Source organism: Eriocheir sinensis, chromosome 21 (genome assembly GCF_024679095.1).
Source record: "Eriocheir sinensis breed Jianghai 21 chromosome 21, ASM2467909v1, whole genome shotgun sequence".
NCBI classification, from domain to species: domain Eukaryota; kingdom Metazoa; phylum Arthropoda; class Malacostraca; order Decapoda; family Varunidae; genus Eriocheir; species Eriocheir sinensis.
Genome location: NC_066529.1, coordinates 4,750,042 through 4,777,328, shown reverse-complemented (window position 1 = coordinate 4,777,328; position 27,287 = coordinate 4,750,042). Strand labels below are relative to the sequence as shown.

Below are 27,287 nucleotides of genomic sequence, written 5' to 3'. Positions count from 1 at the left end.
GATCTTTGTAATGGTTGATATTCACTGTAATAATACAACACACCAGATCAATAGACCAAACCAGCAGGAACTGAGTGAACGTCAATGTGGGGTAATTTTTTTTCTAAAATCTGCCCTATTCGTTTGTTGTAAAGCATTCCCATGATTTAAAGTGTTGCTCCGATGTTTGTGCCGTGTATTGGAGACGAAAGAGGGCAAGTAAACGATAGCGGTGAATGGAATATAAAGAAAGGAAGGAAGTTGGACCTCTCCCTGCGAGCTATTTAGCGGCTGCGATCTGACTCCTACAACACCCTCGCCATTTTCCCGCCTGGCTGCCACCCTCGGCCCCCCATGGACGCAGGATCCCGGGCTCCCTAGCGCCCGCGTGAGGTAGGCGGCAGGGCGGGCAGGGGGCATGTGCCCAGGGAGTGACGCTCAGGGGAAGGCAGCCCGTGGAGTAACCCCGGGGAGGAGTATTGCCTGGCCACGGGCGGAGGTGCGCGGCCCTTGGGTTGGCATTCCTGCGGGGCGGCGGCAGACCAGCGGGCACCCTGCACCACGGCCTGCACCGCGGCACTCCCCGGGGCGGCGCTCCCCGGGGCCCCACCCTGGGCTGGCCGCTGAGATCGTGCCGTGGCGGTGCCCTGGCCGCCGTGTTCGCCACCCGGCAGCCGCTCGTTGTAGGGAACCTCAAACAATAATAAATTGCTTTTGTCAGATTTTCCCTAAAGAATACGGAAATTAATCCTCTACAATTTTGGACATTCCTGTGTGTGGCGCTGTGCGGGCGTGGGTGTCAAGGGCCGGGGCTGCCAGGGTGGCCAGGGCAGGGCAGGGCCTGGCCTGCCCACTGACAGGTCACCGTGCTGCGCCTGGGGGTTGAGTCGCAGGAAAATAGAAGAAAATTCCATTTAAAATGATGGTATAATTTATTCAAAATGACAATTTTGGGGGTCAATTTCAGGTTCATGAAGCACTGCTTGGTAAACAAGGCCAGTGCTGAGCAGCTCAGCAAATAAGTTTAGTATTTATCAATTAAAACAACAGGCGCACTTCGGTGTTTGACTTGTTTTCTGGACAGATAATTCTTACCCATGGTAACACCTTCATAACTTTCAGTTGGAAATTACCCAGTTGTGAGACTTGATCAGCCAATTAAGTGGCAACAGGTTGCCATTTCAGTAATGATAGTTTATTATGTTTGCAACAACAGACTCCTGTCCATACCAGTGACACCTTACTGTCAGTTAGGTTTAGGTGGGTTTGTCAGTAAAAACTCAAGAGTGGCAGATGCCGATGGGGACGTGTGCTACCTTAAACTGGGTGTACTTCTGACTATTTACCTAAGTGTCCTATTTTCAGCCCAAGTACAATGTTGTTTAGAAGTGCTTGAAATGCAATAATCAGTTTATCGGTTGTGAGGATGATGAAAAAATTTTTAAACTTATTGCTCGTTCATCTTTATTTAGTCATGAGTATATTCATGTCTAGCATTCAAGTGGTTCATGTAGTACTTGAACCATGGTCACCTTGATTAGTATTCTCATCTGGACATCGTTCTCATGTTTCAGACATACCTTAGAATTGGGGTTGTAAAATTCCTGGGAATTTTTAACTGGGAAATCTTAGATTGGAATTTGGGGAATTTTTGGGAACTTTGAGAATTGAGGTAAATTTATAAGTTTTCCTATGGCACCTTTTGCCTTTTTATTTATTTATTTTTTTCTTTTTTTTAAGGCTGAGGTTATTATTGCCTTTTTAGACTTCGGTTTTAGGGGGCTGTTAGTGAATGTCCCTTAGCCTGGTGGTGATGCAGGCAGGATTGTTTAAGTGACACCTATTGAGGCTCGTGCCGCCCTCCGGTTAACCTATGTGCTTCCTTAATAATGAGACTTATATACTACCCTTAACTTAACCTAACCTCACAAAACTCCAAACAGTTATTAAAGGTCTTGCTCAGAAAATTCATATATGCTTCATTACTAATGAGACTTTCAGTAGAACAAAGTGAGGTCATTCTTTGTTGACTTATACCATAAGGTGTTGGTAATCATGTGTTTGAAGATAACTTAAACTACCTAACAAAACCCCAAACAGTTACTATAAGCCTTGACTCAGAAAATTCATACATGTTCCCTTACTAATTAGACTTTCAATACAACAAAGTGAGGTAATTCTTTGTTATTTTGTGCTATAAGCTGTTGCATTTTATGTGTTTTGAAGATGCCCAAAACTTAACCCAATCTTACAAAACCACATAAAAGTTACCATGCATCTTGACTCAGAAAAATCATCTATTCCTTACTAAATGAGACTTTCTATATAACACAATGAAGTCTTTCTTTGTTAATTTATGCATTAGGTGTCTGGATATCATGTGTTAAACTTAACCTATTGGAAATACAATTTGCTTTTCTTTTTAATTAATAGTTATATCAACCAATATTTGTTTGTTTATTATTACAAATACATGTGTGAAAATTTTGAAAATTCCCCAAAATTTCCAAAATTCCCTGGCCCTGAAAATTCTCGGAAAATTTCCTTGGAAAGTTTCTATTCTTCCAGAAACTTTACCACCCTTTGCAATCCTACTTAGGATGTTGTTTTTTTAACCCTTTGATACATAATTTATTATTTTATTGTTTATTTATTTATTTTTATTTATTTATTTATTTATTTATTTTTTTTTTTTCTAGTGGTGTTTGCAGCTGCCCTCCCTGGCCAGCTCCAGACATTTTTCTGTGCACTAAAATATTTTGTTTCACAGTCAGTTTTCACTCCCATAAAAAAACTTGACCCATTTTTTAATGTAGAATAAAGTATGTATATTTAGTTTCTCACCTTATGCTCCACTCTCCATTGCTAAAAATTTTCCGGGTCAACTGATAAATGTAAATGCAGAGATATGACAGTAAGAGTTTATTTGATATTAGCAGAACAGTAAAAATACCTTTGAAAAAAATTTCTTGTTTGCCCATTTTACTTGAAACAAAATAATGATAAATCATTTTTTTTTACACATTGTATAGTGCAAATTAAGGAAGACACATGAAATTTTTATTACAGTATCCCATAAATACATATAGTTTTCAATTGGTGGAATTTAGAAGTACATAAACTTATTGTAAACTGGTGAACCATGAATTAAATCATTGCAACTGTACTTTAGAAACAGTTGTATGGCTACGTAGATTTTTAGAGGTACAGTATTGTGCTTTCATGTAGGCTTTTATTAAATGTTGAGTTAATGTAAGGTTACCAGCACTACCAGGAAATCAAGGAAGCTAACTAAACTTAACAATTTTCTTTTCCTGAATTTCAGAAAATGGAGGGGCTGCCTTTGGATGTCTCGCCCCTGGGTGATGAGGGGGCCCAGATGATCACCCTGGTGGAGACGTCAGCGCTGGAGGAGGACGGGACACAGCCGCCCAACGTGCACATTCTTACTGCGCACCAGGTGAGAGTTGGCCTCGGGAAGTAGGGTACCTTCGCAAATTTAAACACAGTATCCAGTGAATACTCATTAGGAAAATAGAGTTGAACTTTAAATTATATCTCTTGTCAAAATACAAAATGTTTGTTGGTTTGTCTGTGACTGTACAACTTTTTCACATTTTATGTTAACTTAGGAATGGTTTTGTAAATTTTATTTTAATCAAATCAAATGTAACATTCCAATAAGGCATAATAGTAACATGATAAGTTCCATTCTACAAGTGCATAAAAACATACAATAATAGGAAAAATTCAATCAGTGAAAACTATAAAATAGTGCAAAAAGCAACCGGCTTTAGTACTTTTTTCTAGTTATGGCATCACTGTCTCATCTGGTGTGCAGGGTGTTCCCACTGTGCTGTGTTAGTGTCATGTTGTGGCAGTTTGTCTTCCTGATTGGACTACACTAACACTTTATTATTGTCTCAAGGCTTATAAGCTTTTCAGACATAATAGCACTTCATTTCATTATGTAAGTGTCAAGACTTGTAAAAGTGTCAACAGAATCACTGTTCTCTGATGATATCCTCTGTTTCCATACTCTAGAATATTTAGTATTTAATGCGATCCCTTCAGTTGAAAAAATAAATCATTTCCTAAGGGTACGTTTCGCTTGAATAAAAATTATAGCTATTAATATTTTCATTGTAGTTTCATGTACAACACAGCCTGTCTATGATGTTAATTGATCACTATAAATAGTATATGCATTGTGTGACCGCAGCTGGAGAGAGAGACAGAACAGCTGCAACATCATGAGGAGAGGGAGCAGCCCCACCCCATGAGCCACCAGCTACAGATTGAGCTGACTGAGCAGCCCAGAGTACAGCGAGACCCTCCACAGTCCAGCCCCCACTGCCTGGTGTGCAATGCCAAGCTCGGGGTGTCTGCGCGGGGAGCCATGGAGGTGTTCTCTGAGAAGGTGGGTGGCTGCCTGTCAGTGTCACTCCAGGTATTATGAAGTAGAGCCAAATATCCATATTGTATAGGGTATTATACTTATTGCATGTTTGTATTTTATTATTGACTATTATTGTGTTTAACTAATGCATTATCATTCCCTGCAGGCAAAGACTTCCCATCGGCAGTTACAAGTCCACATCATCCTGAGCACCATCGTCAACCAGGATGTGAGTGCAGTTGTGGCTCACTCAAGTATTGTGTGCAAGAAGTGCTTCAAGCTCATTGATGATATTGATTCCTTGGAGGGCCAACTCATCAATATGAAGCAGGTATGAAGATATAATGGTAGACTAGAAATTTAGCAAACATTTATTTAATAAAAAATAAATAGCAAAAAGAGTAATCATTTCTAGTCTTTATATTTTAAGATTTGATGGGCTCAGCATAAGCATAGAATTATCACAGTTTATTCTTGTATTTGGTTAGGTTATGGGTGACTTATCAAGCTGCAAAGTCATCATCAGCATCATCCATTAATAGTCCACTGCAGGAAAAATGTGTCACCCAACTTTAGTTTTGACATCAGAATACTCCATCCTGCTCTGGGAAAGGTTGTAATATGATTTTTCCTCTCCACCTGCTTCTTTGTGTGCCTTGACTTCTACCCTGATTTATTATTTTTATTGATCATGAAAATATCTGCAACCCTTGTCTGTTCCCTATTCTATGATGCTTACTTTCTAGATATTATACCCAGCATTTGTCCCTCCATTGTTCTTTGCATTCCTCTTAGCTTTTCTTCAATCTACAGTAATGAAGAGCCAAATTTCTTAACTATATGTTAGGACTTGCAAGATATGGTGATTGTACACCTTTCTGTTGGGGAGAATGTCACTTTGCTCTTCCTGATAAGAGTTTGTTTACCAAAAGCACTGGATCCTATTCCCTTCATGATTTTCAAGTGTTTTGTTTCTGATCATCATTTGTTTTCCTACCAACTGATTATCGAACAGTAACTTTGTTTTCTACATATTCATTTTCAGACCCACTTTCAGGCTTTGTAGTTCCTTTATCATCCTCTCAAATTTTCCTCAGAATTATTCAGTCACCTAATTGGCATTCCCTACCATTCAGGTTGTGACAAATAAGTACATGAGGACCTTGGCCTTGGTGAAGCAGGACAGTGCAGTGCCTGAGGGGGTGGACAACGTGCTTGAGGAGGATACACTCAACTTGGAGGCATCATCCCTCACTAAGGACGACAAGGACTTCAAGGTGTACATGGGATCAGGTGGGTACACAGGAACATGCAGGACGTACAGGGACACATTGACATTGAAATTGTAAAAGGCTAGTCAGTTTACATATATCAACTTATTAGAACCATTTATTTATCATCTCTCCTCCTCATTCGTAAGTCTAACTCCATTCTGTCTCTTATCAGTAGCTCTGACACCCTGTACCCTCAGTGAGCTCCCCTTGAGGAGGTAGTCAAGGCACCCAAACCCAACTGAGGGCAGGGAGATGGCTTCAAGTCTCGTTTTGTTATTCCTGTCAAAAGTCATGTGTGCAGCATGCTCCATTAACCCCGTAGCAGCGAACGGGCCAAATTTGTGGCTTTACCGTGTAGCAGCGACGGGCCAAATTTGTGCCATGATATAAACCCCCCAAAATAGATGATAGATAATCTGATCACAAATGCTTTGATATGTATTATGAAATGGTTTGTGTGAGGGATGATTTTTTCTCATTTTTCTCGCTTAGAGGGACCATTAAGAAAGACGATCCCCGCTGCTACCGGCTTAATGCACAGTCATGCCAGCCAAAGTGGTCAGTGAAAAGTAAATTCGTCTGAAAGGGCCTGTTGGATCTCCAATAGACAGAACATTTCCAACTAAAAACTTCTCTGACTTTAGTTTTATGTACATGTGACATTGGCATGCTGGATTCCCAATAGTAATTTTCCCAACTTTTTTTCTCTCATCTATTGTTCCATCTTCAAAGCTCATCAATAAATTACACAGCCTTCCAATATTTTTTTACTTTGCAATAACTTTTCATGCTTTTGTCATATACTACGATAAATGCACATACCCATGCCTATGTATCAATTCCTATCTTCCTTGTTACTTATGGTATTTCAGTGTCCTCCCAACCTTATCTATCTACACCTCTCTGCACGCTGGAAGACACTATTATAGCATTCCATTCCATTTCTCTCATCTTAAACTTCTCATCCACTCATGCCCAAAAATTTCATCCCTTTTTCATACCTTTCCATAACACATTCACATCCCCACCATCACACTTTTTCCCTGTCCTTTCCACTGAGTCTATTACAGTGAACCTCTTCATTTGAAACTCACTTGTATTTGGACTACTTACACATTGCTTAACCTGTCCGCTGTGATTGGCACAGATTTGGCTTTCACTGGTAGCCTGGTAACATATACTCCCAGGTCTTTCTCTGCCTCTGGGGCAGATAGTGGAGTGTTTCCCATGTGGTATTTGTTTGCTGGATTTCCCCTCCCAGGGTGCATGACTACATTTTTCTTCATTGAATTGTAGCAGCCTCTTTTTGTTCCATTCCTGTAGCTTGGTGATACCTTCTTGTAGGAAGTCTGCTGCCCATATGTCCATATATCCACTACTCTATAATTCCAGGTTCTCTGTGGATGAAGTGGTGTTTTCCCAAGTAGAACAACTCTTAATAAAACTTTGCTACTTTAATAGATCAGACTATCAAAGCTAAGTGGTCTGTGGCTTCTTTTTCATGGAGTTTCTTAATCTCAGGTGGTGGAGCAGGCAAGGTGAAGAGGGCCCGCAGGGGGCGCTCCAGAGGTCGACCACCCAGTGTTAAGCTGGAGGTGAAGCAGGAGGATGCTGTGGAGGTGATCACTGGCCTAGCTGCCAGTGAGAGTGTGGAGTCCCTCAAACATCAGGCAAGTGGTGGGAAGGTAATATAAAATACTTCAGCTATCAAGAACATAAGGAGTCTGTAAGAGGCCGGTAGGTCTAGTCAAGGCAGCTCTTGAAACCTTACCCCACCTAACCTCACTATCCATACATTTATCTAACCTTTTCTTGACTGTATATCTATTGTATTGGCACTCACAACATACCTGCCAACCCTGTTCCACTTATTGGTAAACCAGTTTTTCCCCATGTCTTTATTGAGTAAATTTATCCACCTGAAACCTATCGCTATGTATCCTACCCAGCTCTCCTGCCACCAGAACCTTATTAACATCACCCTCATGATGCCCTTCATTCCTTCCTCAGTGAAGATTGTTATATTCATGGTAGTAAGTCATCTCTCCATAGTTTCTTTAGACATTATCTTTATGTAAACTATGTAAGGTAATGAATTAGTAATGGTATGTTCTTGTATTAAATCTTCTCTCTCGCATTTTCAGGGCTTGCTGGGGTCTTCTGACAGCAATGACGGCCTCAGTGGGAGACTTGAGAGCAACCTGGAGGAGGACGGGGGAACAGACATGCTGATGGTGGAGGAGGAAATGCTGGAGGACTCTGTGGTTGTGGAGACAGTGGAGGACGTGATGGAGGTTGATGGCCTGGACCTGGAGGACACGGGGGGTTGTGTGCAGGTTAGGCATGGCAAAAGACCTCAAGTGTTTGTGTTCAAATTACCTTCAACTTCATGGAGTAGTATGGGGGACTAGTTGTCCAAACAACACAGAAATCTATTTTTTTTTATTCATATAGAATGTACAGTAAGCCCTTGCTTTTATGGACCTCGATATAATGAATCGGGACAGTCCGAACAACTTTGGTAAGAGCAGGAACATCACTCAGCATGGTGTAAACAAGACTGACCTGGTGGTATGTGTTTAGTCAGTCCAACTTTCTCTGCCTGACTGTGATCACCTCTGCTCTCATCCTTTCATGCCTTACCTTTCATCATCTAATATAACAAACAAACTTAATTATAATCGGAAATGTTGGGAAATAGTGAACTTTTAAGCTCACATAATGATCAAGGTTCGTTAAATGCAAAAAGTTTGAATTCCCCGAATATAACGGATTATCAGATATTATGACATCACTCCTGTCCCCTCAAGGGTTTACTGTGTAACTGTAAACATTCAATCTTTTCAGTGAGTTTAAGCTTTTGCATCCCACTTAAATGTACATTCTTTTAATTCTTGGTTGCTTTAAGTTAAGACATTGATGCTGTTCTGAAATTAATGTTTGTGAAATCAAGGGGAAACCAAGTGTAATATGTATGCCTGTGTGTTTGTGGTCTTGTCAGCTCGGGATTGTTTATACCTACAGTAGTTTATGAAACTACCGTGTGGTTTGTTGTGTTCCATGTATATTGCAGATTATTGGGAAATTGTAAGGGGTAAGAAAACAAGAGAGTTCTACATACTTCTACAAAGTAAATTGCAGTTACTTGGAAGTCAGATTAAGGTTATTAATTTTTTCAGGCAATGGAAGGAGGCAAGCTGTTCCTGAGTTTGTACCTTGCACCAGCATGTTGCCATAGTTGCTACCACCCATCTGGTTCCCTAAGCACCACTCCTTCCTTTGCCCACTACTCAGGTGGTGTAAATTCTTGTATCAAAGACAATAAATAACCCAAACCAGTCAGCAGAGATTCCAGGAAGGCTATCTGTGTAGCTCATGGGACAAGTTGACTAGTGGAAACTGTAATGAATTTCTGCTTTCAGATCAGCGGATTAACCTTGCCATCTCTAGGGGGCCATGAGCTGGATGGCGTGGAGCAGGAGGAGCCAGGTGGAGGTCTCCATGCCGATCACCACCTGCTGGAGGAGGGAGCTGAGAAGTACAAGTGCCGCTTCTGCTCCCTCAAGACCTCAGTTCTGGCAGACATCCAGACACACATGAGAGAGGTGGGACAGCTGTTAATCAGTCTATCTATCCATAGCATGACACCCTGTTTTTGCTGGGAACCCCTTCTGGCCATGGGAGTTTTGTTTCTGTTCTGTTTCTGCTTTCCCTCTCTGCAATGTACATTCAGTCTACCTTTCCATTTATCTCTCTGCCGCCCTCTACCCTCCTATTTAATTTTCATACATCTTCACAAAATCCCCATTCTACATTTTTACCATTTCAATGAATTTTTCTTTACCCATTCCAGCTCCCTGCACTCCACACCTTTTGCTCAAACATCCAAACTACATCTCGTGTACATTTTCCCGTCATTCACACCATCCCTTATCCTTAAACTATATTCTCAGTTCTTACTTTTTTTTTTCATTCTTATCAGAATATTACAGATTGACCCTTTATTGTGAAGACAAGGATTTCATAACCTGTAACACCCATGACCAGGTCTCTCTGGGCTTAGTGCTGGTGCCCCTATGTTCCTGATTTGCATATTGATATGATGGAGAGAACAAACTGGTATACTAGTCTTGATTCATATTGAGGATGTCTGTTTTGAGATAGAGAATTAACAAAGGGACATGAGAAAGAAATTGAAAAGACAAAGTGCTTGAAAGATATTAAGAAATGTAGTTTTTATGTTGATGCTTTAAACTTTGGAGCAGCCTGGAGAGGGAGATCATCCAGACCCAAAACAAATTAATATAAAGCTAAACCTGAACAAATAAAACTAAAGAGACAGAACCTTTGAACTCAGCTCATTTCTTGTATATCACACCTAGGTAAGTACACAAACACACGCATTCCTGTTTCATGCCTCACCTTACCCTTTCAGATGCATCCTGAGCGGCTGTACGAGTGTGAGGTGTGCAAGGAGAGGCTCACCACGAAGGCTGATCTGGTGTGTCATTTGGAGCAGCACATTGCCTCTGGAGAGAAGCCGTACATCTGCACCATGTGTCCACGTAAGTATGCTCTCCCCAGACAACTCAAGGAGCACATCAGACACCACATGAACAAGACCTTTGGCTGCACACACTGTACGAAGCGCTTCAGGTCAGAGGCGGCGCTCCAGGAGCACTTCAACGTTCACACGGGTAATCGCCCCTACGCTTGTGACCAGTGCTGCAAAAAGTTCACCTCCAAACACATCCTCAAGACCCACATGAAGACCCACGGGGTGCGGCAGCGGCCACACCAGTGCACGACATGTGGTAAGAACTTCCTCACCTCGCATCACCTTACTGACCACCTGAATGTGCATGAAGGTAAGAAAAACTATATATGTGAAAACTGTGGAAAAGCTTTTGCCACACAAAGGAGTCTAGATCTGCATGCCATCACTCATTCTGGAGTGAAAAACTTTCCATGTTCGATATGCCACAAACTGTTTGCTAGAAAAGGTGAAGTGGAGGACCACGAGAGGACTCACACCGGTGAAAAACCATTCCAGTGCGAAATTTGTGGTTCCACTTTTAGTCAGAGGAGCAATCTTCAGTCCCATAAGAGAACAACCCATTACCAGGAAAAACGGTACCAGTGTAATCAGTGTCACAAGGCTTTCAAACGGAAGAGACTCCTTGTGTACCATGTGATGAGCGTTCACACAGGGGAGAGACCTTACAAATGTGATCAGTGCAACGCTGGCTTTGTGTACCCTGAGCACTACAAGAAACACCTCAGGATACACACAGGGGAGAAACCGTTCAAGTGCGACATCTGCGGCAAAACATTCAACTCGAGGGACAATCGGAATGCTCACAAGTTCATACACTCGGACAAGAAGCCATACGAGTGCATGCTGTGCGGTGCTGGCTTCATGCGGAAACCCATGTTGGCTTCCCATCTACAGCAACATGGCCACACTGAGAACCTGGAAAAATACATCAAGGTCAACCCTCCAACAGTGGTGGCAGTCGAGGGGGGAAGGGGGGATGGGGAAACCAGTCCAGGTGCTACCGTTCGCACCATGAAGCTTGACGAGGACCAGAGTCTTGAAACGAGCTTGGATGGGCCTGTGCAGTTGGTGAGAGGTGGAGTGAGGGAGGGGGAAACAGTGGAGGTGGTGTCGAGGCCAGTCCACATAATCGATGCGGATGATTTGCCACGGTACATCATCCATGCCACACCCAGTGGAGAACGGACAGAGGAGGGAATGGGCCACTTCTTTGCCTCCCTCCAGGGCCAGGTGGTGGAGGTTCGAGCTGAGGACCTTGAACGCTACACAGACCTCACCCCTGACCAGATGACACAGGTGGCACAAGTTGCTGCCCAGGTTGTGACAGGCCAGCCAGCCACCAGTGGAATTCAGCAAGTCTCTGTTTCCAGCGACCTCCGACCTTTCAACATCCAACTTGAGCCGGCCACCAGGGAGGTCACTTTGCAGACACAGGCAGGCACCACACGTGAGGTATCTGCTTCTATCGGAGTCGCCACTGCCACCGTGACCACTCGGGACGTGACCCTCCCCACCATCAGCCACGTGCAGGGAGCCAGTGGAACCACGGTGTTGGTTGGTGGCAGGCAGGTACAGTATGAAGCTGGGGGCCTAGGGCAAGGCACACTAAGAAAGGTGCTGACAGATAGGGAGGATCTGCGCACAATATCTGTACACAACATGGCACAGACAGACGCACGCCAAGTTCGTCACTGGCAACAGCAGCCTGTCACCACGCCTGCAAACAACTTCATTGGAGATTAGAGCTTAAAATAATTCCTTTCTAATTTAATGATGTAGTTGACTTGTAAAACATCATTTAACCCCTTCAATACAAGCAGACAAAACATAACCTCCATGCCATATCCTGGTTTTACAGACTACGTAGAATAGTCCAATGACCATGACGCACATACAGCGTCTCTAGGATATGTGGTTGAGATGATGACTCATCTATATATGCATCATACTACTGAAAGTTAAAAGTTACTTGTTGAAGCTGATATAGCTAGAAAAATTTTAGGTATTTTTAAAACATACATGTTGATTGATTCACTGTTGAAGTTTCAGAAGGATGTTCCAAACTATGATTAGAAAGGTTTTATATATTTGAATTTTAGCCTAACATTCCTCTGATATTTGATAAGAAATATATCGGTACATTATTTTTGTGGAAGGGTTGTAGAAGGATAACACCTATGCATAACCGGCCTTGATATTGGCAGTGATCCAGCATGTTAAGAATATTGGTCACACTTCGTCGTAGGTTACTGTAGACCAGGGGTGTGTTCGCCACATCACACTCACCTGTCCAGCCATTACTCTCATCAGGTAGTAATTATATTGAACACTGAGCTGAGACATGAAAATGAAAATTGAAAGTATCATCAAAACTAAGTTTCATAAAGATTCTTCATTTATACGTTTGATAATTTTCATGATTTAATTGAATTTAATGAGTATTTCTTTACTTGTGTAAATACTACTGGAAGAGGTACATGTGAATCTGTAAATATTGCCAATAAGGTGATGAATTAGCAAAACATATAAAAGTAATAATCAAATTTAATGTCTTAAACAGGTGACAAAGATTTACCCCAGACTACTGATTCACCTGTCTGTGCTTCCACTCGACTTATGGGCTGAGACACCTTTATGGCTTCAGCTATTATCATGATTATTACAGAGTAGCATCACTCATTACACTATAGTCTTCCAAATATGTCGAGGCCGGTCTGGCGTATACTCCCGCAGGTCCTTTCCTCCCCTCTGCTCTGCCACACAATCCCAACACCTATCTCTTCCTCTCATATGCAAGCTATAGGTAACATATGAGAGGAAAAATTAGGTGTTGGGACTGTGTGGCAGAGCAGAGGGGAGAAATGGACACGCGGGAGCCAACGCCAAAACGGACTTGACACTTTGGTTTCACTATAGCATTAAAACATGAATATATATCCTCATTTATCATGTCTTTAATTTTGTTTCGTATTTTTCTTTATAGTTTATTTGAGCTTCAAATGAGCCTTCATATGAAAAAATTATGCCAACTTAGGCATACTTGTGTAGTTTAACAAAGTTATATCCAGTGAAGCATAATGAAATATGTCACTGCATGTCCAAAACTCACCCCTTCCTCTTTTTTTCACCAAAGATGAGCCATTAAGTATTCAGGATGTGCAATAGCTGAGGATTTGTTTAGTGTGTGGGGGTGAGTCCAAAGATGCTCAATATCAGGGCCTGGTATAGCATATGGTTGATGAAATTTAGTACATGTGTGTGCTGGGAGATAACTTATTTCCAGGCGTTTATCCATCATTGACCATGGAACTTGAGGGATGGGAAGCCAGGGTGCTGTGAGGGGTGGTAAACTTACGTAATTACGGAATCTCTAGGCATTTTGTATATACATCTTCAGCAGCAATATATACAATTGTTAATTGAAATCTTGGTCAAAATCAGTTTATTAATGGAAGATCATCATTTAGTTATGAGAAAGAAGCTGTAATGAAACAGACTGCATGGCTAACTAAACCAGTAAACCTGCTGTACATGCCACAAGTCTGGTTAACGGTCCACTGATTGGTATTCATTTATTTGCACTTAGTTTGTGCTAGTCTTCAGTACAATTGGCCCCATTGACATGAGTTCTTTACCTTATGAACAGCAGAACATACCCTTCAGCTTATTCTTGCTAGTCAGAGGATTTCAGAGAACATTATGCAGGTGCACATAACATTTTTAGCTCTGAGCCCATTTTTGTATGATTTCACTATGGGTCATTTATCTTAACGTATTTGTCAGCTTACAAGATGCACCCCAGTTTCAAGTTCTATATCCTGAAAAATATTAAAAATGATATCCTGACCTTGGCCACGTTTACTAAGACGTTTTTCAGTTGTTAATGACTTGCAGTGCTTGTCTACCATATGCTACTGGATCAGCACTATAATGCAGTATGTATGGGTACAATGCACACGTATACCATATTGTAACAACAGCACCATGGGAAGGTGACCTGCAAGCTATGGAAGTTTGTTTATCATTGGTTGGTCTTATTCTTGACTTGTGGCACTTGGCCCATAAGCAAGACCAAGGCTTGTAGAGGGAGTGTGTGGCACTTGTCATGCATTTCATTTATAAGATAGTCGTGATGAGAATTATTCTCAGAGCTTGGAAGTTCCCAGTGTAACTGAGGCTGAAGTAAAAAATATTTTGAAGGAAATGAGTATGGGCAAATAAGAAGATGGCAGGCACTCAGATGGCAGGGCATAGATGAACCATGCATACAGTTGGTGGAAGATAAATAAAGACAGCACAGCAATTATTAAACTTTGAAAGAAAATGGAAAAATTCCAATTAAGAAAGCAATAGTCAAGGTGACACAATGTTTTGATACATGAAATGTATCCACTTGTTGATGGAGCATACTGCCCAAGGTTAACTTTTTGCAAAAAGCTACCAAATATTCTCTATTTATTACTATTACTATTATTAAGCTGAATATATAATTTATTTAATGGAGCGGTGCCCTGTTGGGTTAGTATCTGTTGTACGTAAGGCTTGAAACCCAATATACCATTCATTAGACCAGACTGATCATCATCAGCAGCAGCAATGGCAGGAACTTAGAAATGGCTTCTTTCCAGGATTTCATCATTCCATAAAAGTTATTTTTACAGTTAATATTTCATACTGTATATACATATATTAATGATAATGCACTGTATATGAATATGAATAGTTTCATAATTTTGAATGTGTATCATTGTCAATGGATTTCTTTCATACACACCTCCCTGTGTATAATGTTTAAGATTCTACATTTGTGTGTAAAAATGGTATCTACATTGTCTTGATGTTGATTTCTTGTAGTCATTATTTAATTCATTTTAATGAGTATTATATAGTGTTAGTCTGTTGCAACCATTTCTTCACTCAGTGCTTCCTTTAATATAAACTTTAATATGGTAGAATTCTTCAGTATTGAAATTGATGCCAGTATCTGTTTTTATCTTACTTATTAGTCTCCCAGTAAGCTCATGATTTTGCATTGTTTAGTACTCTTGGAAGACATTAAATAGTGTCTACTTCAGGAGGAGATTGAGCAAGGGATAGAGCAGTGACAGCAGCAGTGCAGGTGTGGGCTGGGTTTGCCCATGTGCCTACCATTTCTGTAGGTGACTTCCTATTATCTCCATTAGAATGTGGGGGGCTTCGTGGTGCAGTGGTTAGCACACTTGGCTCACAACCGAGAGAGCCCGGGTTCGATTCCCAGGTGGAGTGGAAAAATTTGGGCGGCTTTTACGATACCCTACGCCCCTGTCCACCCAGCAGTGAATGGGTACCAGGTATTAATCAGGGGTTGTGTCCCGTCTCCTGGGATCTGTTCCCTCCTATAATTCCTTCCCCTTCTGTCTCTCTCCGGCATATGACCACAGACGTTGCGCAGACTAAACGAAACTTTCCAACTTTTTTTTCCATTAGAATGTATATTTTTGATACCATAGATATGACCTTTACCTTCTCTAGCGAAGAATGACAAGTTATTCACCTTCAAGAAACCACTTCCCTTGGCCATGGCACTACAAGGTAATCATTTTTCCTTGTTGCACTAATACTTCTCTCTCACCTGGTATTTGCATTATTTTTCAGTCTCTAGCAAGCCAATGGGATACATTAGTCTGGGGAAAGCATCAGATATATTGTCATCTTATCCTGATGACCTGTAAGTAGAAGCCAATCACTACCTTGTCCTTTATCCACACCATCTATGCCATGACTGGTGGTGCATAAAGGCATCCATGTTTGTGTGCTTTCTGTAAGCAGAGAATCTGGCACTTTTGTGTACATAATGTATCACTGTATTTAAGATCATTCTATAATGAATCAAATATGTTCATTCACATGTAGAGTTCAGTGTTTTGTGAGAAATTTGGTGTTTAGCCAGCAGTGCATATCTGTGGAACTCTGGCACTGTGGGTTTGATAGTGCCTCAGAGACATGGACCTCAATATTTCTGAATTTTTTCAGTGAAAAGTAGCTTGAAACAATGAGCGAGTCCTGTCCACTTTCTTGATTGATAGGCAACTGTCACTAGTCTGTTCTAGCAGGATGCGTAGCTTATAGCCGAGTAAATAAGGACGTCTTCATCACCCAACATACTAGCCTAGATTAAAAAAAATATTAGTTTCTTTGAGTAGCTCATCTGTTACACAAGTTTGCCAAACTTTGTTGTTGGCATCATTGGATTAAGCAGTGATGTACACCTGCAACACAATCTGAATGTACCATCATAGTATTTGGGAGCTGATTCTGCAAATAAGTAAAAAGTGATAAGGTCTGTTAGAGCTGTGCACTTACTGCTCAATCCAGTGCAGCCACCAAAATTTGCCTATCTTGTGCTATAGGGTAAGAATATATTTCATTTTCCTTACTTAGCCTCAAGCACAAGATAGGCAAATTTTTGATGGCTGCATTGGATTGAGCAGTGAGAGTACAGCTGTAACACAAAACAAACATTATCACCTATTTGCAAAATTTAGAATCAGTTAACATTCAGACCCATGTTAAGAGTACATCCCTGCTGCCACCAACAACCTTCATCCCCAGTTAATCATGTGTAACAGATGGGCAAGTGTGTTGGGAGATAAAGACAGCTGGAGATAAAGACATCAATGTCATTTACTCAGCTATGAGCTACCCATCCTAAAGTAAACAACTCTGGAGATAAAGACATCAATGTCATTTACTCAGCTATGAGCTACCCATCCTAAAGTAAACAACTCACTGTCAAACCTTTTTGTGAGAAATGAATATTGATGGCCATGTCTTAGAGATGGCATCAGACCCACAAATATGCACTGTGGGAGTCTACACATGGCAGTGCCAGCTTTCAGAATTTCATTGCTTATGAAGGTACTTTTGGAATCTTGAGAACAGACTAAAGGCCAAAAGTTTTGAGGTCCCATTATCTTGACAAAAACAGACCAGTGGGTAAAAAGAAAGTCAACCCATACATATGGAGTGGAATTGGTTGCTTTACCTCCTGTGTAATGTCAACCTGCAATGTTGTGTATAACAAAGTTCAAAGTATAGTTAAAAGGATACAAATGTTCCATCATTTAGAGTTAATTAATTTCTTTATTGTAGATTTTTTCCTCCATATTCTGATACCTCAGAAAGTCTCCGGAGACATCTTTAAGGATTCCACAAAGAAAAAAAATTTATAAAAAAAAAAACAAAGGTAGGGAGTCTCTTGACTTAAAACCTCAGCTGCTTAGTACCAATATCTCATCAGCACACAAGTTTAACGGTAAAGTTAAGATATTAATTCAGTGTAGTCGTCAGAGGCAGGAGCTCTTGCAGCAGATTTTACATTTTCAATCTCCTTGATTCAATGGACTCAGTGTAGTTGTTCGATGAAGGAAGGAAGGAAGGATCTGGCAGCAGAAGTTGCATGTTCAAGCTCCACACCTGGAAAGAACAACAATGTGAGAAACCTCTAGCACAGAAAATTAGTTTATACAAAGAAGCGTCTTAAAGACAAAATGCCTGCATCAATACCATACAAGCACACCGAAGACGAGCATTAATCACAATTTAACTGCCTTTTAATTTGAAAAAAAACTCAGGTAGATAACAGTCTAGCTTTAAACCTAAAAAAAAATTCAGTATGCAAATCACAAGAGTAATATAAAAATTAAATTGTTTATTCTACATTTCCAGGATTCCTCATTACTAATGATTTTAGTGCAGTAACCGAGATGCTTTCATAAGGCTATAGTTTTGAGTATCATCAGACTATACCGTTTGATTTTTAGTATTTGGTTTATTATAGATGCACATCAGCATATTTGGCATTTATAAAAGATTTTATACCTATATTCAAGCATTATTGAAAACTTTGATTAGTTAAATTACTTCAAACTTTATTCTCTATGCTAACCATTAATCAATAAATCTATCCCACTATTTATCCTACAGCACTGCAATCTTAACGAACCCTTGTCAGTAACTGCTACCCCGTAACATGAGTGGGGGTGTTGAAGGATTACTCCAGCACAGGAGTACTAGGCAGAGGCATAACTATAGGGGTCCCTAAACGCCCCCCACCCAATCAGAATTATGACCCATTGGTCTAACCTTAGAACATAGTCGGACCTTAAAACAATCCCAATACCAATGTGGCAGGAGAAAGCCCCCCCTCGAGCTCCACTTAAGTGCCCTCCATACTCTTATTACATACCACTAGCATCCTATCCTTCTATATTTAAAATGCACCACTAACCTCATTTTGAAGAATACAAGTCCTTCCAAAACTCATGCTTATTTTTAAGAGATCTTTTGTTCCTTTTTGTTAGCGTACTGCCACCTCTTTATCCCTAGTTCTAGTACCACTTCCTTTACAATATCAAAAATATCAAGACCCACCACTGAACCCAATTAGAGTTTTCCTTGGCTACACATTCCCCAATTATTGTCATAGTGCTAGAAGGATGTACTTAACTGTGGCAACATCACACCGACGGGAGCAGCACGTATCGGGTCTGGGAGACCCACCACCATCGAGGACACCTGTGGAATTACACACATTGGAGCCCATTAAACCTTACGAACGTTTTGGGAATTGTCACGAAGATCTGCACCCTAATTGTTTAGCAGAGGTTTCATATGCAAGATCTATTAATCTGCTACCTCGAAGATTACGATACACCTTAATGAAATCAGTATACATATTTCAATTTCACTTAAATGAAAGCCTTCCTTACAACATTAAAAATCAGTGATACTTTAATATGCACTAACATTGTAAAGTAAATTCATTGTAGTGCAGCTAACCTCCCATAACCATGTTCCTCGGGGTAACTACTGTTCAGTAATAACCAAACATTTAAACTGCTCGACTAACATGGAGAAATAGATTACCAATTAACCCAAAATGGGGGTCAAACACTTATTACACGGAACCCAAACCCCGAGCAAGTTACTACACAGCGCTCAGTTAGATGTACTGGATACTGCACACCGTTCTGAAATCCTAATACGGCACAAAACTACAATACAGAGTTACCCAATATGGCGCTCAGAACGACGTCACCAGCAACACGAGCACCGCCTCGACCACGCCACCGTAGCCCACCACAGCACCTCGACCACGCCACCGTAGCCCACCACAGGTCCTCACGGCTCGCAGAAGGGCAATGACGGACGCTTGGCCTCTCGTTCCACATCACCTTCCTTCCTAGACCTCCCTCCCTCCCTCCTTCTCCACCACCAAACCACCCAAACGATTGCTCATTCGACTGATTCACCATCTCATCGGTTCGAAGCACAAAGGCCGAATCTCTCTCTCTCTGACAAGGTAACTACTATAGAAAATTCCCTATTACCATTATTTATATTATCCTTATTGTTATTTCGCTTTAATCAGGCGTAGTGCATCTTAGGAGGAGGATGAGGAGGTGGTGGCAGTAAGCATGTAGGTGAACGTATACGAGAACTTGGCAAAAATAAAACACATATATCTAACGACAAGACGAACGGAAACAAATGAGGGCGGAGCGACGATAATAACTCACGAAAGAAACGAAATAAAAGCCCTTGAGAGAGAGAAAGGAGACGAAGGAAATGAATGAGGTGGAGAAATATGCAGTATATATGTGTACGAGGAAATTTAATTAGCAAAGAGGAAACGTATGTCTTTGAGCGGAAGGTAAAGGAAGGAAGGTGAAACAGGGGGTCGGGTACACGTGTGCAAGCCATGAATCTCTCCTCGTATTGCATGCACAAGGGGAAGGTGACACGTGCGAAGGTGTTCTGGGGTGCGCTTAATTGCATCACTTATCTGGAGGAGGCGCCCTGGAAATTCGCTGTCGAGGGAAGGTGGTATTCGAGGAGGAAGAAGAAGAAGAGGAGCCAGAGGAGGAGGAGGGAAGAGGTAGTTAGAAAGAAGAAAGCATATTAGGACGGAAACACAGGGAAAGAGAAAAGGTATGATAAGAATAAGAAAACTGGGATAAATTGAAAAGGAGGAACAAAAAAGGTGTTGAAAGAACGAATAGATTAGTAAAGGAGGAGGACGAAGACGAGAAAAAGCGAGAAGAAATGGTATGATGATAAGAGGGGAAAAATTGAGGAAAAATAATGATGGTAAGAACGGAAGTAAAAATGAGGGAATAAGATGTAGTCGAAAAGGAGAAGAAAGAAGACGGCATATTAAAAGGGAAACTGAGGGAGATAGAAAAGGTATGTCAAGGAAAAAACTACGATAAATTAAAAAGGAGGGGCAAGATGTGTGGTTTAAAAGGATTAGATTAGAAGAGAAAGATAAAATGAGAAAATTAGCTTAGAAAATGAGGATAACGAGTATAAGAAAGAGTACGCTGAGAAGAAATGATACGATAGAGGGGAAAATAAGTAAGGGAAAAAATCACGTGAAAAGAATGATGATAAAAACAGAGGGGAAAGAAAATACGAAATAAATGTGATAGGAAATGAATTGCTGAATGAGGCGGAAGAAAAATTGTTACTGATAAGAAAAACAGCAAATAAAGAAGGAAAATACCAAAGATAAAGAAGGCTATAAGAAGGTGATATGATAGGTAGGCAAGGCGGGGGAGAGGAAAAAAAAGGTAGATAAAAAAAACGTAGGAATGGAGGAGGGAAGGAAAGGAGAGGAGAAAAAACCACTAAAGAGGAAAACAAGGAACAGGCAATCAAACACAGTCTACCTTGTTTAAGTTGAAGGTTCGAAACTCCTCAATACTGCAACTATTCAACACTTCTAATGATAAAACGACGATTGATAGTTACGTCCATAATTACCATAATGAGAAAGGGTGTTACATCTCTCTCTCTCTCTCTCTCTCTCTCTCTCTCTCTCTCTCTCTCTCTCTCTCTCTCTTGACCGCTATCTCCTCCATCTCAATGTTCACTTGGTCAGTTTCAACGTCATGGTGACCGCATAACAGCTGTCACTTAGGTTTAGGACAGACCACCTAGTTTGGGCCTTAGGGCGTGTGTGGTCTGGTTATCTATGTAAATCTATGTAATTCTCTCTCTCTCTCTCTCTCTCTCTCTCTCTCTCTCTCTCTCTCTCTCTCTCTCTCTCTCTCTCTCTCTCTCTCTCTCGATGCAACAGATGGGCCCCTTGTTCCCAGGATGCCGCCCTTCGAGCCTTCCCCTTCAGGATGATACATATTACAGCGGTGGCGATGTTCCTGCGCGGCGGGGAGGGCGAGCGGCGAGGAGAGGGAACGAAGAATGGACGAGTGGATGGTGATTATCGGGAAAGGGAGGCGAAAGAAATACTTATGCTTGGAAATGAACGAAACTGAGGGAAAGAGACGGAAGCATGAAGGGGAAGGGACGGAGATACAGGGGGAGGATGAGAAAGGGAACTGTAGGGGAAAGAAGAGGAGGGGAACAGAGGGAGAAGGGGGAAAAAGAGACGAGAGAAACGACTATAGTAATAGGAGATGAGAGAAATGCAGAGGAAATTAAGGAAACGGAGGAAAATATGAAGGAAGAGAGAGACAGAGCCAGAGGAGAGACGGATACAGTGGGAGAGGAAAGGAAGGGAGAAATATACGAGAAACAACTTTGGAATAGGAGACAATTTACGTACTTAAGTTTGGAAATGAAGGAAACAAAGAGAGACACGAACATAAATGGGGAGCGACAGACATGGGGAGGAAGAGAACGAAACAGCGGGAGAAGGGAAAAAAAAGACGAAAAAGAACTTATGCAATAGGAGACGAGAGAAATACTAATGATAGGGAAAATGAAGGAGACGGTGAAAAAGAAAATGACGTAGAGAGGTTAGGAGGAAGAGAATGATATAGGAAACAGAGACGGGGAGAGAGAAAGCGGTAGAAAAAAGAGATAAGGGAAATTATTAACCAGCGAACGAGTGAGGGAGGGAGGAAGGGGGGGAGGGGGGGAGGCACAAACGGTGAATATGTATTGAAAAGTAATATTAATCAGTGAGGCAGATTACAACAAGGTGGACTCAAGGCAACATTTGGAAGTATCAATTAAAAACATTTCTACATCTATATTTAAAGTTGGTTCAGGGGAAAGAGGAAGCTAGTGATTTTAGGATTATAAATGTAAGGAGAAATATATATAATTATACCGTATATTATTTCTCTATAGATGGCGTCCCACTACCGTATTTTGTAACATTCTTGATTAGTATGAAAGATTATAATTATGAGGGAAAGGAAAGGAAGGACGGAGAGGAAGGAGGAGAGTCTTTCTTCTTCTCCCTTTCCCTCCCTTTCTCTCCCTTTCATCTCCTTCCTATTTTTTTGCCTCCTCTTCTTTCTCTCCCTTCCTGTCCCTTTCCTCTCCTTCCTATTTTTCTTCCCTCCTTTTCTTTCTCTTTCCTTCCCTTCCTTTACATATCTCTCCTACTCATTAGTCCCCTTCCTGCCTCCTTCTCATCCTTTCCATTCCTCCTCCTCTTCCCTTTTCTCTTCCCGCTTCCTGCTCCTTTTCCCTTCTTTTCTACTCTTCTTGTCCCCTTTCCTTTCTCTGCTTCCCCCCATTCCTCCTCCCTCTTCCTCTCCTTTTCCTTCCCTATTGTCCTTTTCCCCTCCTTCCTGCCCCTTTCCCTTTATCCCTTTCCTGCCTCCTCCTTTCCATTCTCTTTCCCTCCTTCCCTTACTTGGCCTTCCCTACACACTACCTCCCTCTCCCCCACCTCTTCCTCCTCTCTCCCTTCTTCTCCTTCCCAAAAGAGGCTGACAGTTACTCGGAAGTTACTCTTTTTCCTCCTCATTAACATTCCAGGTGAGTCCCGGCCGGGCAGGTGGAGTGCCGCCCCCCTCCCGCCTCGCCGAGTATGCACCAACTATTTTCATATCCCGAGTAAAAGTATGCAAGGCGGGGTGAGACTAAGGAGGAGGAGGAGGAGGAGGAGGGGGAAACATGTAAATATGGAAGAACAGGCAACAGAAAGCTTGTTAACTATAAAAAAAAAAATAATAATAACGAGGTTGCCTGCTTTGGTGATTTAGTCTCTTCGGTAGGCATTTCAGTGACCTGCAAAATAAGCTTAAGTAATGTCAGACCATACGCCTGGGATCGTTCAGTTCACTCTTGTCGCAACGAACTAGTGGTGAAAGCGATACTAAAAGGAGTTCATCATTCTCTCACTAACTAGTCACGAGGGAAGGCTGTTCCAGTGGCGGATTACTCGGTTCGAGGAAAAAATGAGACTCCTACCGATATCTGTACACTGGTTCGCCTGTCGACTGTTATTTCTAGTTCTCGGATCAGTTTGGAGTTTAAATAATTGAGAGAGAGAGAGAGAGAGAGAGAGAGAGAGAGAGAGAGAGAGCACTATCATCACTATCACCACCATTACGTACTTCCTTTATACAATCTACTCCACCTCAATCACCATCACCATCATCACCATCTCCACACACCGCGTCAACTACCACAGTCCTCAAAGCTCATCCTCCGCCTCCACCTTTCAGCTTAAGAACATAAGAACATAAGAACGTAAGGGGTGCAAGAAGAGGCTGGCTGCCAGCTAGAACATCTCCTGCACACTCATCACCCACTTCCAACCTTCTTCCTTATTTCCCTCTTCCACTTTATTCTCTCGCTTTTCATCCACCTTCATTTTTATCTAGTCCATCTCTGCATCCACCTTCTACTCATAATATCTATACCTCGCTCTTCCTTTCTAGCTAGCAAATTTCTACCTCCACCGCTCTCTCTAATACACCGCTACAACCAGCACTCACATTAACCCTTCCAGGACTATCTATCTATACATATATCTCTTCCACTGTACTCCTCAACCCTCCATCTCCCCTCGTATTCATCACTTCCACTAAACCATCACCACCACAACCACTACCACCACTCAAACCAGCCCATCCAAACACATTCCTCCTCAACCACTCCCTCCCTCCCTCCTCCCTCCTCCTCCACGGCTGCGAAGATAATATGGTTAATCCCGCCTGGGAGATCAAATGCTTTATGTTGACTCAAACTTGGCATCTGACCGGATCCTGCCGCCCCGCTGAATCCCCTTATCGATTATGCCGACTATGCTACGTAGTCAGTTCTCTGGGTACGAGGGGCGGCTGAGGGCAGAATACGTGGAGCTGATATTAAACAGATAAATATTACATAAGGCAACATACTTCAAAGGGGAGTAAGTGGTTGTAAACAAGGCAGGTAGCGGCGTCGAGAGGGTAGGTAGAGATGAGGGCATAAACGAGGTTGTAAGATTGTTAGTGGTGGTAACAGTGGTAGGGGTGTTACTACTACTACTACTTCTACTACTACTACTTCTACTACTACTACTACAACTCCCCTTCCTCTTCACTATACTCCACTCCCTCCCATCCCTTTCCTCTCCCTTCCTTTTCATTTCTTCCCTTTCCGTCCCTTTCACTCCCCTTCCCTTCCCCATTCTTTCCCTCTAGTCTCCCTCTCCCTTTCCTCTTTACTCCTTCCCTTTCCCTTCACTATCCTCCTCCTCCTCTTACTTCTACTACTGCTACTGCTGCTGCTACTAAGAGAAAATTGAGATAGAGCATATGTTGTGTCATGTTCCGAAGTTAAATATAAGTGGATAGCGATAGATGGGTGGTGTCGAGGGCCGGGTAGTACTAAGAGGAAAAACGACGAGGAGAGAACGACCCTCTAATAATGATGATGGGTGCTCGTGTAGGGGAAGGAGGGAAGGAAGGAAGGAAGGGGAGAGAGAGCAAGAAGGAAGATAAGGGGGCTGTGAAGTTAAGTACGGTAGGTCATTTTCAACCTCTCGTGTGTTCTTCCTGCTCCTCATCTTCCCTACCCTTCACAATGTCTTCTTAAATACCTGTCATCCTACATAATCTCTCTACTTCATGTCTTTTAACTTGCCTTATGTTATCTTCTTTCATCTTTCCTGCTTACCTTCCCTTTCCTTCCCCCACAAGACCTTCCCTCATCACATTACGTCTTCATACACTCTCCTCTTCTTCGTGTCTCTCAACTAACCTCATATGTTCTTCCTGACCCTCCCCTTGCCTTCCCTACCCTCACAACACCTCCCCCTCTCCTTCCCTTCCCTATCCTTTCCCTCTAGTCTCCCTCTCCCAGTCTCCCCTTCCCTTCCCCATCCTTTCCCTCTAGTCTCCCTTCCCCCTTCCTCTTTATTCCTTTCCTCTCATTCCTTCCCCTTCCATTCACTCTCCTCCTACTTCTCCTTCTCCTGTCACTCTACTTAAGTCACCCCTTCAACTCTCTCAACCTACCTCTCCCTGTTCCTCCTTCACTTTACCTCACATATTCAGTATCATCTCACCTCATATTGAAATCTACATCACTTAAGTTTTCTTGCATACCTGATAACTTGTAAATAATGTCCCCTCTACACTCTCTCTGCCTTCACCTTCCTTTGATTCTCTCCGTACACTCCCACACCTCAGTTCATATCATCTCAAGTCTCCTTTTACCTTACTTTATCGAGTCTTACTTTTCCCTCTATGCCTCACGACCTACCTCACGCCTCTCCTACATATCCCATCTCTTACCCTATTCACTCCATGGCCTCGTCTTGTCCTCTCGTCACTTCGCCTTGCATCTCACCTTACATCATCCTTCACCCTAACGCGCACACGGACATTCATACCATTTCACCCTCGCGTCTTCCTTTCCTTCTCAATCTACATAGCATTACGTCTCCTAGCAAACCTTTCACACTACACCTCACCTTGCCCTACCTGACATCACACTACATACTCACATACCTTAACACTACCTAATCTCTCACCCTGAATACACCCCTGCACACTATCCCACCACTACCATACTTGTTCCTCACCCTGCCTCCCTACCCCCTCTCGCCCCCTCGTTCTCCGCCACTCTCCTTCACGTCGCCTTACCTCGCTGTGCCCTCGAGACGCCTCCTACTCTGCGTGCATAGCTGAGCAGCCTCGCCGAGAGAAGGACTGTCTTGTGGGAGATGGATGGAGGCGGCTGGGAGGTGACGGGGCTGCGCGTGTATGTGTGTGTGTGTGTGTGTGTGTGTGTGCGTAGGGCAGAAACGTGAGCTGGGAGGGTGAATAAAGAATGATCTGTTAGTATATTTATCCGTATCTTGATTGACTTCCTAGTGTTGAAAGTGATGCTGGGAAAGTTTAAAGCGGAGTAGAAAAATAAATGAAGGGATAATGGTTGTGAGGAAAGAGGATGAATAAAGAAAAATATACAGCACAGATTCTTCAATTGTAGAAAAAAAAACAGGTCGAATGCCATACAAAACAAAGAAAAATGTAGGCGGGTAGTGTTATCCCCATTTCATACATACCTCAAGCCATAAAACCAACTTTGGATATTAATTAAAAGTACATGAAATATATTATGTTCAACCTTTACTGTATACAAGGCCTTTCGAAGTTTATTTTTTATTTTTTACACCAGAGGCAGCGGTCAAAGGTAAACACAGAAAATATAAAATAAAGCCCACAAAACTACTGTGTTCGAAGAGGAAAGCAATTAAGTGGTAGAGAATTCCAAAGGATTATTCAAAACCAGTTCGAGCAAATAAAGAAAACATGGAATAGGTAACATCTCCAAATATAACCACGAAATAAAGGGAAAATACACCCAGAAGCACAGATTAAAGCTACACTCATCTAAATTACGCCCAACCCTCACTGTTACAAACCCTACTGCCGTTACATATACGAACGAAATAAAGAAAAACGATACAGGTAACAAACTTCCACAAAAACCACGAAATAGAGAGAAAATAAACCCAGAAACACAGATTAAAAGCTACACTCATCTAAATTACGCCCAACCCTCACTGTTACAAGCCTTACCGACGTTACATTTACAAAAGAAACAAAGAAAAAAACCGAAATAGGTAAATACACTTCAATAAAAAAACGAAATAAAGAGAAAATAAACCCAGAAACACAGATTAAAGCTACACTCATCTAAATTACGCCAAACCCTCACTGCTACAAACCCTACCGCGATGTTACACAGCCACACGGACGACACAAGAGAACACATGACATAGATAAATATCATCCCCAACTAATAACAAGGAATAGATAAATAGCCTGATTATCAC

The 27,287-nt window shown here is 41.9% G+C and overlaps 1 protein-coding gene and 2 long non-coding RNA genes across 7 annotated transcripts; 2 read left to right on the top strand and 1 right to left on the bottom strand.

The window, feature by feature from the left end:
• Positions 1 to 221: 221 nt before the first annotated feature.
• LOC127001556 (zinc finger and SCAN domain-containing protein 2-like) lies at positions 222 to 12,007 on the top strand. Of its 5 annotated transcripts, none has more exons than XM_050866199.1 (10): positions 222 to 372; positions 3,305 to 3,439; positions 4,202 to 4,399; positions 4,545 to 4,709; positions 5,515 to 5,671; positions 6,145 to 6,210; positions 7,174 to 7,337; positions 7,797 to 7,988; positions 9,075 to 9,257; positions 10,088 to 12,007. In XM_050866199.1, the coding sequence occupies exons 2-10, from the start codon at positions 3,308 to 3,310 to the stop codon at positions 11,951 to 11,953; spliced, it is 3,123 nt and encodes a 1,040-aa protein (XP_050722156.1). In that variant the 5' UTR covers positions 222 to 372; positions 3,305 to 3,307; the 3' UTR covers positions 11,954 to 12,007. The 5 variants fall into 5 exon arrangements, with proteins under 5 accessions (XP_050722156.1, XP_050722157.1, XP_050722155.1 ...); XM_050866200.1 differs by lacking the exon at positions 222 to 372 and adding an exon at positions 379 to 662; XM_050866198.1 differs by lacking the exon at positions 222 to 372 and adding an exon at positions 691 to 904.
• Positions 12,008 to 12,171: 164 nt separating this feature from the next.
• On the top strand, positions 12,172 to 15,193 carry LOC127001555 (uncharacterized). Its single transcript, XR_007755337.1, has 2 exons — positions 12,172 to 12,943; positions 13,058 to 15,193. It is a non-coding gene; the product is annotated as an uncharacterized LOC127001555 (long non-coding RNA).
• Positions 15,194 to 17,515: 2,322 nt separating this feature from the next.
• Positions 17,516 to 19,392, bottom strand: LOC127001554 (uncharacterized). Its single transcript, XR_007755336.1, has 3 exons — positions 19,263 to 19,392; positions 18,699 to 18,766; positions 17,516 to 17,665 (listed from the first exon to the last, which is right to left on the bottom strand). It is a non-coding gene; the product is annotated as an uncharacterized LOC127001554 (long non-coding RNA).
• Positions 19,393 to 27,287: the final 7,895 nt, after the last annotated feature.

Excerpts from the sequence above, each read along its gene's own strand:
- LOC127001556 (XM_050866198.1), top strand. Across the intron at positions 7,989-9,074 it reads ACACGGGGGGTTGTGTGCAG|ATCAGCGGATTAACCTTGCC; the intron begins GTTAGGCATGGC and ends TTCTGCTTTCAG. Across the intron at positions 9,258-10,087 it reads TCCAGACACACATGAGAGAG|ATGCATCCTGAGCGGCTGTA; the intron begins GTGGGACAGCTG and ends TTACCCTTTCAG.